Source organism: Siniperca chuatsi, linkage group LG4 (assembly GCF_020085105.1).
Source record: "Siniperca chuatsi isolate FFG_IHB_CAS linkage group LG4, ASM2008510v1, whole genome shotgun sequence".
Classification (NCBI taxonomy): domain Eukaryota; kingdom Metazoa; phylum Chordata; class Actinopteri; order Centrarchiformes; family Sinipercidae; genus Siniperca; species Siniperca chuatsi.
In genome coordinates, this window is record NC_058045.1 from 3,390,934 (window position 1) to 3,402,994 (window position 12,061).

Below are 12,061 nucleotides of genomic sequence, written 5' to 3' on the forward strand. Positions count from 1 at the left end.
CATGCCGGAAATAAGAAAGACAAGAAATTATGACACAATTACGAAACTCAGAGCGGGTAGAGGACAGCGTTAAAAGTATATCAGAATGTGGAGACAGTGTTCCAGGGAGGAAATGGTTATTTAGCTTTAAAGGATGACTGCAGTGGAAAGACGGCTTTAAAATGAATGGATACCAAGGGAGAATAAAACATGAAGGTGGCAGTAATGCAACATGGATGCCGACTGCCGCACAACCTCGAAGAAGAAGAAGAAGAAGAAGAAGCCTATCGTTGCCAAAACCGACTGTTACACAAACGAAGAAGAACAAGACGGAACAGGAAGTGGCGACACTGAGGATTGTTGACAAAACCAGCTAGCTTTTGCTAGATGGTATGATATTTCATTGACATTTTACGAAAGCTTTCGTTCATAATGAGTTCTCCAGAAGACAGGCATGGGACAAAACGACCTGCGTCTCCAAGTGAAGTGAGTAAAATAACAAAAACTGAACGTAATCCGTAGATGAAAGCTATGAATTACTTAGATGCGGTTAGCGTCGCGTTAGCCTGTTTGCTAATGCTTTGTCGTGAAATCTGAGCACGTTTTTGTTTCCAGTCCGCTCAAAGTTTACTCCCCTTTTTAGGTCGACTGAAAACTTAATTGCACAAAACATGTCACACATTGCACTAACATTGTATTGTATCAAATGCAATTAAGATAAACGGGCTCGTAGTAAATTTATAGTTTGACATTGTATTGTCTTCCTTTTAATTTACCACTAACGTTATATTCTCAATTGTAAATATATAGCATTAAGACAAATAACTAATAATGTTACAAACTTGTATTGTGCCCGTTTCTAAAATATCTTATCACATATAAGACAAGTCACTATCCTGTTAAGTTAGGAAATTGAATAGTAAGAATTGATTTTAGCTAACTTTTAATATAATTGCAAATTGTGTGCACAACCAATGAATGGATTGAGGACATGTATGCTGTTGTAAAGATCAAATCATCCTTCCAATGTTATGTTGAATGGGTCCCTTAACCTCTCCAGAATAGACAGTCTGCCTCCCCCATTTTTTTAAAACAACGTGTCAAACTCACAGTACAGTACTTTTAGGTGCAAGTGTGTTGGAATTATCTCATTCTAAATTTGCATTGTGTAACCACTGGGAGCTTTCAGCAGAATTTACAGGTCATGGTCATGTTTTTCCCTGCTTTCCACCCCCAATCTTCTACCTGTTTTGGTTTTGTTAGTGTTGTGGTTTGGGTCCATTTCCCTTTTGTGTTGCTTCATTATACCAGAATATGAGGCTTTATGCGCAGGGTTTTTGTTTTGTTTTTTAACAAAAGCTGCATACTTTTTCTCTCCCAGAACACAGCAAACATAACTTGAATGAATCATGTAATGTGGTTCTAAGTACTCACTTTACCCTGCAAGTATTTCCAAACACAGACACTTCCACATTTGGGGTGGGGATTGTCTTTGTGATTTAAGTTATCTGCTATTTTTTTAACTTCCCGACCCCGTATGTCTGACTATGCTATACTTACTTATATTCACAGAAGGCTCACTTAGACACTTAAAGTAGACCAACAAAATCCAGACAGATAATTCTGAAAATTAACATCATCAAACGTACCTCCAACAGACAGATGGAACTGATCCTTTAAAGGTGCTACTCATTCAACCAGATTGTGTGAGTCCTGTTGGAAGACGGTCTCCACTGCTTTGTGAAAACAGTCATTTGGAATAATGGAATAATAATAATTTGATGCCAGGAGCATTATGTTTTTGACGGAATTCTGCTCTTGTTGAGCGTTATGAGTCCTCATGATAATGTTTTGCCTTGGCAGGATGGGTCTACCCAGTGGGCATCAGCTGATCTGGGAAGCAGTGAAAGGAGGCAGAAGTTTTTACGGTTGATGGGCGCTGGCAAGGTTTGTTTAGGGTATTGTAGATCCCTATTCGTTCAGTTCACTTTATTGTGTGCCTGTAGTTCATAGCATAAAAAGATAAGGAAAACATAAAAGCTGTGTTTTACTTGTCACTGTCACTACAACCTTTAGAGAAGTTATGATAATTGATATAAAACAGGATTGTTTCTGCTCTCCAGAAAGAACACACCGGGCGCCTTGTTATTGGTGACCACAAGTCGACATCCCACTTCCGCAGTGGTAAGCTTATTTATTTAGCTTTTGTAAAAAGCTGTATTTGTTCTGCTAATGTAAGACATGTCCAAACTACTGTCCCTTTGCCACTTACCCATGCTGCCTCATCCTTTATTTATGCCAAATGCAATTAACCCGGCTTCCCCACTACACATCCGCCGCACAGATCTATCCATGCATGGATAGGCCTGTAATGGCTGGGTGTATCTGCTGTGACCGGTGTCTCCTCTGCAGGGCAAGAAGATAAGAAGATCAACGAGCAGCTAGAGATGCAGTACCAGCAAGGTATGGATGGGAAGCTGTCAGGCCGGAACCGGAGACACTGTGGCCTGGGTTTCAGCGAGGTGAGTGGTCATCCAGGGCCAGAAGAGAGGGCAGAGATTTTTATTTATTTATTTTAAATACTTTCGAAATCAAACGTTTAATCTAGCTTGTCAGACATAAAAAACTTTCAATAAATTTACTGTTGATGAACTGTAGTGGCTAAGTCCAAAAGACCACTGAGGGGTGCAAAGATCGCTGACTGTTGATTGTGTAACTAACTCAGAAAAAAATAAACCACAAGTGTTTGACAGTAGTGGGTTGTAGTTTTTTTTCTAACCACACATTCATCTTGCAGTCATCAGTACCTCCTGCTCCACAGCACAGACCGCACATAACGTTTCTTTCTCTTTTACACTATCAGAGATATTGTGCTAAATTGTATATTTAATTTAATTTTCATTTCATTTAACTGTAACTTAACTGTTACCATATGATAACAAATGCCTCGTTACTTTTCATGAGAAACTGCATATTTTTAGCTGTTGCTATATTGCATTGCTAGTAATCACTAACTAGAATTCCAACAAAAAATATGATGAAAGGAAAGTTTATTTATGCAGCATATTTAATATACAAAGACAGTAAAACCCAAAAGGATAGAAACCATTTTAAAAATTAAGATACAAACAGAAGGTAGTTCAGGATGTAACCACAAGGAGGATAGTAATGAATGCTTAAGGTATTGTTAAAGGCAGTTAAGGACGTAGAATAGTATAATAGCAGATCATTTCTAGATGACCCAAGAGGTCGAGAATGTTCATATGTTCAAGACTGTTATTAGCCAAAGTATTGCGTCCATCCTTCTGTGCCTCTTCCTAGTTTTCTTTGTGTCTCACCCATAAATAGTTTCTGTCAGAGAGGCAACACGCTCTTTTGTCTTTTGTGTCGTCTTTAATGTGTTAAACTGTGTGTGCAGAGTAGGGTGCGGCTGGCAAAAAGCACACATACACTGTCATTGTTTATGTAAGTAATACTCAAACAAAAAGGCAAACTTCTGCCAGCTCTGAACAATTTTCAAGGACAGTATTCTCTTAATTTCATAATCATTCCTCAAGGAAATGATAATGGTCAAATCCATCAGGATCACTACCAAAATGTAATATGTTGTGCCTTAGCCCAAGGATGAAATATTCACCAAAATCCAGGGACATCTGAGTTTTTAAGATGTCCTGTTGTCAGACAGACAGAAGTAAAAAAAAAAAAAAAAAAAAAAAAAAATCTTCATCTTCAAAAATCATCTGTTTGTTCTCTTACCCACAGCCTGACCCAGAGCCAGAGTCGTTTCCCTCCCCACCAGTGGACAAACAGACAGAAGCAACTGAGCCAGAGAAGTCCGCCACTGAAAAAGAACCCACAGACACCCAGGACAAGGGCTGCAATCCCAACCCAAAGGACAGCTCAGACCAAGCCAAGCCTAGCTCGGACAGTGGGAATAAAGAACGGAAACATGGCTACAAAACAGCCTTTGTAAAGTCAGTGTAGGTGTGCAGGGAGGAATTCGTTTTTGTAATCTCAAATTTGTACATTTTGACGTTATTTGTTTAACTGTAGGTGATCACCCACCATTGTAGTCCTTTTTACTGTGTAGAAATGGGTTCTCTACACAAGCACTCATCATTGGGCAACATTCTGGTATGCATGTTGTCAAAGAATTAAGTCTGCAGGCTAAACGTCAGCTTTTGGTTGAGTTGTGTTCTATCATTTTAAGATTGCAAATGGTCCAGTTTTTATTTCGTTTGAACATTTTAACAGTCACTGCATTTGCCACGAGTTGTTGGACAAAACAGGATTGCTTGCCCTTCAGCATGATTGGTTTACACATTGTACATTTTGTGATTTCTTGTTTAAAAACCAATAAAAAGAAGTGTCAGATGTAATGTTTGCTGTTCTTAAAACTAGAACTACAGTTTCCCACAGAGAGAGGAGATGGTTTCTATGCAACACTAGCATTCTGCATTATGTATCCTTACAGATACATAAAAGTACTCACTGTGTTTGTTTTGTGCAGGAAACTCTCTGACCCAGAAGTAAATGCAGACAATTTGTCCAAGATTTATTCAAACATTTACAGTGGCTGAAGTCAGCATTGACACTTGACAAGTGCAAGGCAATTTATTTAATCAATCAGGGCTTTTGTCACTGGTTTTTGAACACGATCAAGATTTTTGCTCTAAGACTATAGTAATTCTTTATGGGGGGACCGTTTGAGTCGCAGCTAATGAATTGTGTCCACCAGGGGCCCAGAAAATCCTTACGAATGGGGTAACTTAAAAATCTACCAAAATTCATTGAAGCCCTCTTTGCATACCATTTTTAGTGAGGTCATTAATTAGATTTTTCACATGCATGTTAGGAAAATATAGTCAACAAGATTTAAGTTTAATTAAAGTTGCGTTTCTTAAAAACATTTCTTGAAAACATATAAGGCTATTTTTGCATTTACTAAAAACATCTCTGGAATATTGAAACTGGTGGATTGTGCTATATATGCATTCAGAGAAGTGTATTCTGAGTAAGAATTTAAAAAGAAATAAAAAAATACTCCTAGGAGAAGGAGACAGGGCATATCTTGCTGCCCAATGTGTATTAACAGGCCACAACCTGAGAGACAGTGAGTGACCTAGACACACAGCACACGCATGCATTCACACACACATTCATAAAAAAAATGTTGCAGTGTTTATATAGTTTTCATTTATTTGTATTTTTTAACGGCAAGTCTACTTTATTTTTGTTTTATTTTACTTATCTGTATTCATATGTTTTAATAGCACAATTCTTCTGTATATCTACATGTTTTTATTTCACACTTGCTTTGGCTGTTGCCAATAAAGCCCCACTGAATTGTAAGTGGGTTGGTCTTATAATGACCATTTGCCACGGGTTTGAATTTTTTCGCATTTTCATCTATAATCAACATTTTCTGCAAGGGTTGCAAACCAGTTTGTATGTAATTAAAGGTGGGGTATGATTCTAATCCAATACACGTCTTTTTGTCAAATTATATCTGCTCATGATCCGCTAGCTGTCCATTCAGTGTGAGTGCTGAAACAAACTCCAGTGTTTGTACACAGCCCTGGCTCTGTAAATGGGAAACACACAAAGTGACTCGGACCGAGCCACACAACACTATTCCAGACATGATTTGTGTGTCAGGTAACATTAAATGATTTAACCACAGACATTCAGCTCACTGTCTAGTTTGCCAAGATCTGCTGTTGTTGTGATGTTAGCTATAGCAGCAGGAGAGTTGTGAGTATCGCTGTCTGGAGGTGCTGTGCTGGCTCTGGGAAACCGTCTAGTCCTCTCTGGCGGTTAGCAGCAACTGTAGCGACAGTTTGCTAACCTAGCTAACATTAGTTATATCACTTGCTGTGTCGTCGTTCGCTCTATATCATAGTATTTGTGATTGTATTGCATCTCTCCAGAATTACACACCCCACCTTTAAGTTCTAGTTTTAACTAGTTAGCTAGTTTATTCCAGTGGTTTCCAAACTAGCGGTCGGGCCCCTCCAAAGGGTCACAAGATAAATCTGAGAGGTTGTGAGATGATGAAGGGGTGAAGAAGAAAAAAAGTTCTGATACAGAAAGTTGTAATAGTTTTAAGACTTTTCTCTAATCTTTGCATTTGTTGTGACCTAATGGATCATTTTAGCACTTTGAAGCTCCAACAGTTATTTATATGAAAGCATTTGTGAAGTTTAGAGGGAAAATGTATCTTTGGTGGAACTAACAAGACATCTGAAACATAACAAGAAGTGGTCAAGAGCCAAAAACGGTTGGAAAACACTGGTTTTATCTTTAACAATAAACTATTTCCATGAGATTGTTGTTTTATATAAAATCTTAATCTGAAAAGTAACCAGTACAGCTGTCAGATAAATGTAGTGGAGTAAAAAGTACAATTCCCGCTGAAATGTAGTAAAGTTGAAGTATAAAGTAGCATACAATGGAAATACTCAAGTAAAGTACAAGTAGGCTACCTCAAAATTGTACTAAAGTACAGTACATGAGTAAATCCTACATAGTTACATTCCACCACTGTGCCTAACATATGTACATATGTACATTTTTAAAGCCGAGGAAACGTCACACGAACCAGCGCGGCTGAATGCGACGCAGCTGACACGCGTGTCTTAATCGCGGAAGCATCGGCACCGTCTGGCTGCGCAAACAACGACCAAGCGGGTATGACGCCTTTCATGTTTTTTTGCATAAAGAAACAAATAGAACAGATCCATGGATTTAGTTTTGAACTAGTTTGCTGTGTAGATAGATCTTAACTGCAGCCAGTTTCCAAACCGACTGCAGGGACAGAGAACTGAACCGTCGATCTTTTTCTGCTGTATGTATGTATATGTATGTATATGTGTATATATATATATATATATATATATATATATATATATATATATATATATATATATATATATATATATATATATGTGTGTGTGTGTGTGTGTGTGTATATGTGTATGTATATATGTATATGTGTGTGTATATATAAAATTAATATTATTTATTTATTTATTTATTTTTATATATATATAAAACTTTTGATGACCACGGGCACCACTGTTGCCTTCACCTTCCAAGCCTTCTCCAACTCTTCTCTGAGCCCTTGGTATTTCTCTAGTTTCTCATGTTCCTTTTATTGTATTTCTCTAGTTTCTCATGTTCCTTTTTCCTGATGTTGCCATCACTTGGAATTGCCACGTCAACCACAACGGCTTTCCTCTGCTGTTTACATTGATCATTACATCTCTGCTATGCTTGAATAATTGTGCAATATCCATGTAATACTCATGTGCAATATTTAGCTTTTCCCTATTTATTATTCATACTTCCATTACTGCTGTTGCAATACTACTTATTACTTATATTATTACATTGCATTATTATACTGGTAAACCCACTTGGTACTTCACACTTATTTTATTTTATATTTATACCCACTTGGTACTTAATTTATTTTCTGACCTGTTTTTATAGTTTTTATAGTGTATTGTATTATATTTTTTTTGCTAGTACTTTCTCCAGTGTACACTGACGTAAAGGTGAGCTGCTGTAACAAAGAGTTTCCCTTCGGGGATCAATAAAGTATTTCTGATTCTGATTGTCCACCACCACGATGTCTGGTTGGTTCGCCATTACCATTCTGTCAGTCTGAATCTGGAAGTCCCACAGCATCTCGGCTCGGTCGTTCTCTACCACCTTTGGAGGTGTTTCCCACTTTGACCTCGGGGTTTCCAGTCCATACTCCGTGCAGATGTTGCTGTACACTATGCCAGCTACTTGGTTATGGTGCTCCATGTATGCTTACACCCTGCAGTTACGTGCTGGATTGTCTCAGGGGCCTCTTTGCACAGCCTACACCTTGGGTCTTGTCTGGTGTGGTAGATCTGGGCCTCTATTGCTCTGGTGCTCAGGGCCTGCTCCTGTGCAGCCATGATGAGTGCCTCTGTGCTGTCATTCAGTCCGGCCCGCTCTAGCCATTGGTAGGATTTCTTGATATCAGCCACTTCAGTTATGTTCCGGTGGTACATCCCATGTAGGGGTTTGTCCTCCCATGATGGTCCCTCCTCCAGCACCTCTTCCTCTGTTCCCCATTGCCTGAGACATTCACTGAGCAAGTCATCTGTTGGGGCCTTATCTTTGATGTACTTGTGGATCTTGGATGTTTCATCCTGGATAGTGGCTCTCACACTCACTAGTCCACGGCCGCCTTGCTTACGGCTAGTGTACAGTCTCAAGAGTGCTGGATTTGGGATGGAACCCTCCATGCATGGTGAGGAGCTTTCGTGTCTTAACGTCTGTGGCCTGTATCTCTTCTTTTGGCCACCTTATTATTCCTGCAGGGTATCTGATCACTGGCAGGGTGTAGCTGTTTATTGCCTGGGACTTGTTCTTGCCATTGAGCTAACTTCTTAGGACTTGCCTTACTCATTGAAGGTATTTGGCAGTTGCCGTTGTCCTTGTTACCTCTTCGAGGTTGCCATTTGCTTGTGGTATTCCAAGGTATTTGTACCCATCCTCAATGTCTGCTATTGTTCCTTCTGGGAGTGAGACCCCTTCTGTGTGGACTACCTTCCCTCTCTTCGTCACTATTCGACTGCACTTCTCAAGCCCGAATGACATCTCAATGTCAGAACTGTAGATCCTGGTGGTGTGGATCAGTGAGTCGATGTCCCGCTCACTCTTAGCATATAGCTTGATGTCATCCATGTAGAGGAGGTGACTGATGGTGGCCCCATTCCTGAGTCGGTATCCATAGCCAATCTTGTTGATTATTTGGCTGAGGGGGTTCAGACCTATGCAGTACAGCAGTGGGGACAGAGCATCTCCTTGGTATATGCCACATTAGATGGATACTTGTGCAAGTGGCTTGCCGTTGGCCTCAAGGGTGGTTTTCCACAGCCTCACCGAGTTTGCAATGAAGTCTCTTAGAGTCCTGTTGATGTTGTACATTTCCAAGCATTCAGTGATCCATGTGTGTGGCATTGAGTCATATGCTTTCTTGTAATCAATCCAGGCAGTGCACAGGTTGGTGTGTCGGGTTCTGCAGTCTTGGGTGACTGTTCTGTCAACCAGGAGTTGGTGTTTGGCTCCTCTGGTTCCTTTGCCGATGCCCTTCTGTGCTTTGCTCATATATTGATCCATGTGTCCACTTATCTTAGCCGCGATGATGCCTGACATGAGCTTCCATGTTGTCGAGAGACAGGTTATTGGCCGATAGTTGGACGGGACTGTACCCTTTGCGGGATCCTTCAGGATCAGGATTGTACGCCCTTCAGTAAGCCATTCAGGGTGCATCCCATCCCTTAGCAGCTGGTTCATTTGTGCTGCTAGGCGCTTGTGGAGTGCAGTGAGCTTCTTTAGCCAGTAGGTGTGGATCCTGTCAGGGCCCGGTGCGGTCCAGTTTTTCATACCTGAGACTCTTTCTTGGATGTCTGCCGCTGTGATGGTGACTGTATTCTGTTCAGGGAGGTTGCTGTGGTCCTCTCTCAGAGCCACCAGCCACTGTGCATCGCTGTTGTGTGATGCCTCCCTCTCCCATATACTTTTCCAGTACTGTTCAGTTTCCAGCCTTGGTGGGTCTGCTCTGCTGTTATTACCCTGCAATTGAGCGTACACTTTTGCAGGTTGAGTTGCGAACAGACGGTTTATTCTTCTGGTTTCATTATCTCTCGTGTACCTCTTTAGGCAGCTGGCCAAGGCTTGGAGCCTTTGTTTGGCAGTTTCAAGTGCCTCCTTGATTTTTGCCTCCAGCTTTCGTTTCCATTGTGAGTACTGTTTCTCATGGCTCCCATGGTTGCTCTTATTGCCAAGCATCTCGAGGATCACTGCTGCTGAGGCATATATCAGCTCATTGGTTTCAGTGATGGTTGTGGTAGGGATTGCACTCAATGCTGCATTCACATCTTCTAGGAGACTTTCTGATGGTACTTCACTTAGCCGTTGTAATTGGCGTCGGGATTGCCTTGCATTCATTCTCGCCATGATCTTATCTTTCAAGTCAGTCGCTGCCTTGTTCAGCGTGATTGCACTTCTTGGGGCTTCGTACCCAATCTCCGGTCGGGGAGCCGCCGTTGGCTCCCCTCTGACCTGTTGTTCTGGCTCCCCCTTGCCATAGCATTTGTGTTGTATCTCGTCAATCTCAAGTTGTGAAAGCAGTTGCCGCTTGTGGATGTTGGAACACTGAGCTACTAGTTGCTTTGCTGTAAGCCTTGATTGTGGGTTTTGAAGTAACCATTCATCCCACATCCTTTGCATGTAACCCCTCTGACTAGGGTTACTGGAGTAGTAGCATTCCAAGAGAGCCTTGTTATCGCATCTCGCCCATCTCCATCTTGGTCCAGTAGTCCATTTATCATCTCAGTGCTCTGGTTCCCCAACACCTGACGCAGACCTTGTTTGGCCGGGCGACGTCTGAGCCGGCATCTCATATATTTCATTGTCACTCATCATATATATATATATATATATAATACACACACACACAGTGGCATGCAAAAGTGTTTGTCCCCTTCCTGATTTCTTATTTTTTTGCGTGTTTGTCACACTTAAATGTTTCAGATCATCAAACAAATTTAAATATTAGTCAAAGATAACACAAGTAAACACAATGCAGTTTTTAAATGAAGGTTGTTATTATTAAGGGAAAACAAAATGCAAACCTACATGGCCCTGTGTAAAAAAGCGATTGCCCCCTAAACCTAATAACTGGTTGGGCCACCCTTAGCAGCAACAACTGCAATCAAGCGTTTGCGATAACTTGCAATGAGTCTTTTACAGTGCTGTGGAGGAATTGTGGCAGAATTGTTGTAATTCAGCCACATTGGAGGGTTTTTGAGCATGAACTGCCTTTTTTTTTGAGTGGCCTATTCGAAGTCCTGACCTGAATCCTGAAAAAGGCAGTTCATGCTCAGCTCAGTTAATTTTGAGAAATCAAACTTGCCTGCCTCATCCTGTGTATCCATGAAAAGTGAAGCCTCCATGAAGGATCGTCATGACTTCACCAGGGAAGATTCTGATAGGTAGGCTACATATAGTCTGTTCTGTGTTTTTAGTCATGGTAGCGATGAGGCTCTAGGGACTGGACTAACAGTCGGCTAGTCCAAAACTTTTGATCTAGCACCACTAGCTGATCAAAATTTCCACTTTTCCATTTGCTTATTCACTTTCTTTCCGAGAGTGAGATGAGAAGATTCATATCGATCTCAATCAGAGAAATTGTGTTTTTTCTTTATCATTCTTTTCACTAACAGATCTAAAAACAAAAAACTATTGTAGAACAGTTGTCCATATTTGGTGCATATTTTTCCCTGCATGGTGAAACACTGTGCAAATGTTTTAAAACACAGCATCTGAACCAGAACATAAAAATGGTAATTTTTAGTAAAATAAAAATAATATAGGAGATAATATAGGAGCAACCTGTCAGGAGCTAATAACAATTCTAAGAGCTCAGGTTAAGGCCACTAACACGGTTAACACCAATCCAGTTACAAATCCTCACTTTTGAGTTTCCCGTAATTAAAATTTGAGGAGCCATACCCGCTTGCTTTATCCAGCGTCTAAATGAAAGGTGACAATTGGGTTAAACTTATCCTAACCTTAGCAAAGACGGCCTGTTAGTATTGTCTTCCGTGTACGTATCCAGCACAATTCATACATTGTTTTATTTAAACATTCATTACAACATCAATCAGTGACAATATTCTATTAAAACTGGCTAAATTCCAACAGCCTTGATTCATCTTAAAGAAATACATTAATTTCAATATTTATCTCAAGGGACCAACTTGACTCTTCAGAATCGACGGAGATGGATGGAAATGCCATATTTAAGGTAGGTTATTTCTCTAATGTCTGTACTGAAACCATAATGGCTAAAATAAACTACATGGCATCTTTACGTGCATAAAGTAACAATAGTATTGTAATGATATATTTTTCTTTGAAATAGGTTGTTGAGTTTAATTTGAATTTTTTTTTTTAGCACAAGTCAGTCAAAGTTTCTAAAAGCTTTACTCATTCTACTTTCTCCATTGCAGTTGGTGGAAGAACACACCAAGAA

The 12,061-nt window shown here is 40.2% G+C and overlaps 1 protein-coding gene across 1 annotated transcript; it reads left to right on the forward strand.

Moving 5' to 3' along the window:
- The first annotated feature begins 285 nt into the window (after positions 1 to 285).
- On the forward strand, positions 286 to 4,358 carry lg4h11orf58 (linkage group 4 C11orf58 homolog). The gene is made up of 5 exons (XM_044192638.1): positions 286 to 465; positions 1,843 to 1,926; positions 2,103 to 2,163; positions 2,392 to 2,501; positions 3,742 to 4,358. Exons 1-5 carry the CDS (start codon positions 412 to 414, stop codon positions 3,961 to 3,963), a joined length of 531 nt encoding a protein of 176 aa, XP_044048573.1. The 5' UTR covers positions 286 to 411; the 3' UTR covers positions 3,964 to 4,358.
- Positions 4,359 to 12,061: the final 7,703 nt, after the last annotated feature.

Bases quoted from the DNA above. Each gene is read 5' to 3' on its own strand.
- lg4h11orf58 (XM_044192638.1), top strand. From the start codon at position 412: ATGAGTTCTCCAGAAGACAGGCATGGGACAAAACGACCTGCGTCTCCA. The intron at 1,927-2,102 runs GTTTGTTTAGGG...TCTGCTCTCCAG, and splicing joins GGTTGATGGGCGCTGGCAAG to AAAGAACACACCGGGCGCCT. The intron at 2,502-3,741 runs GTGAGTGGTCAT...TCTTACCCACAG, and splicing joins GTGGCCTGGGTTTCAGCGAG to CCTGACCCAGAGCCAGAGTC.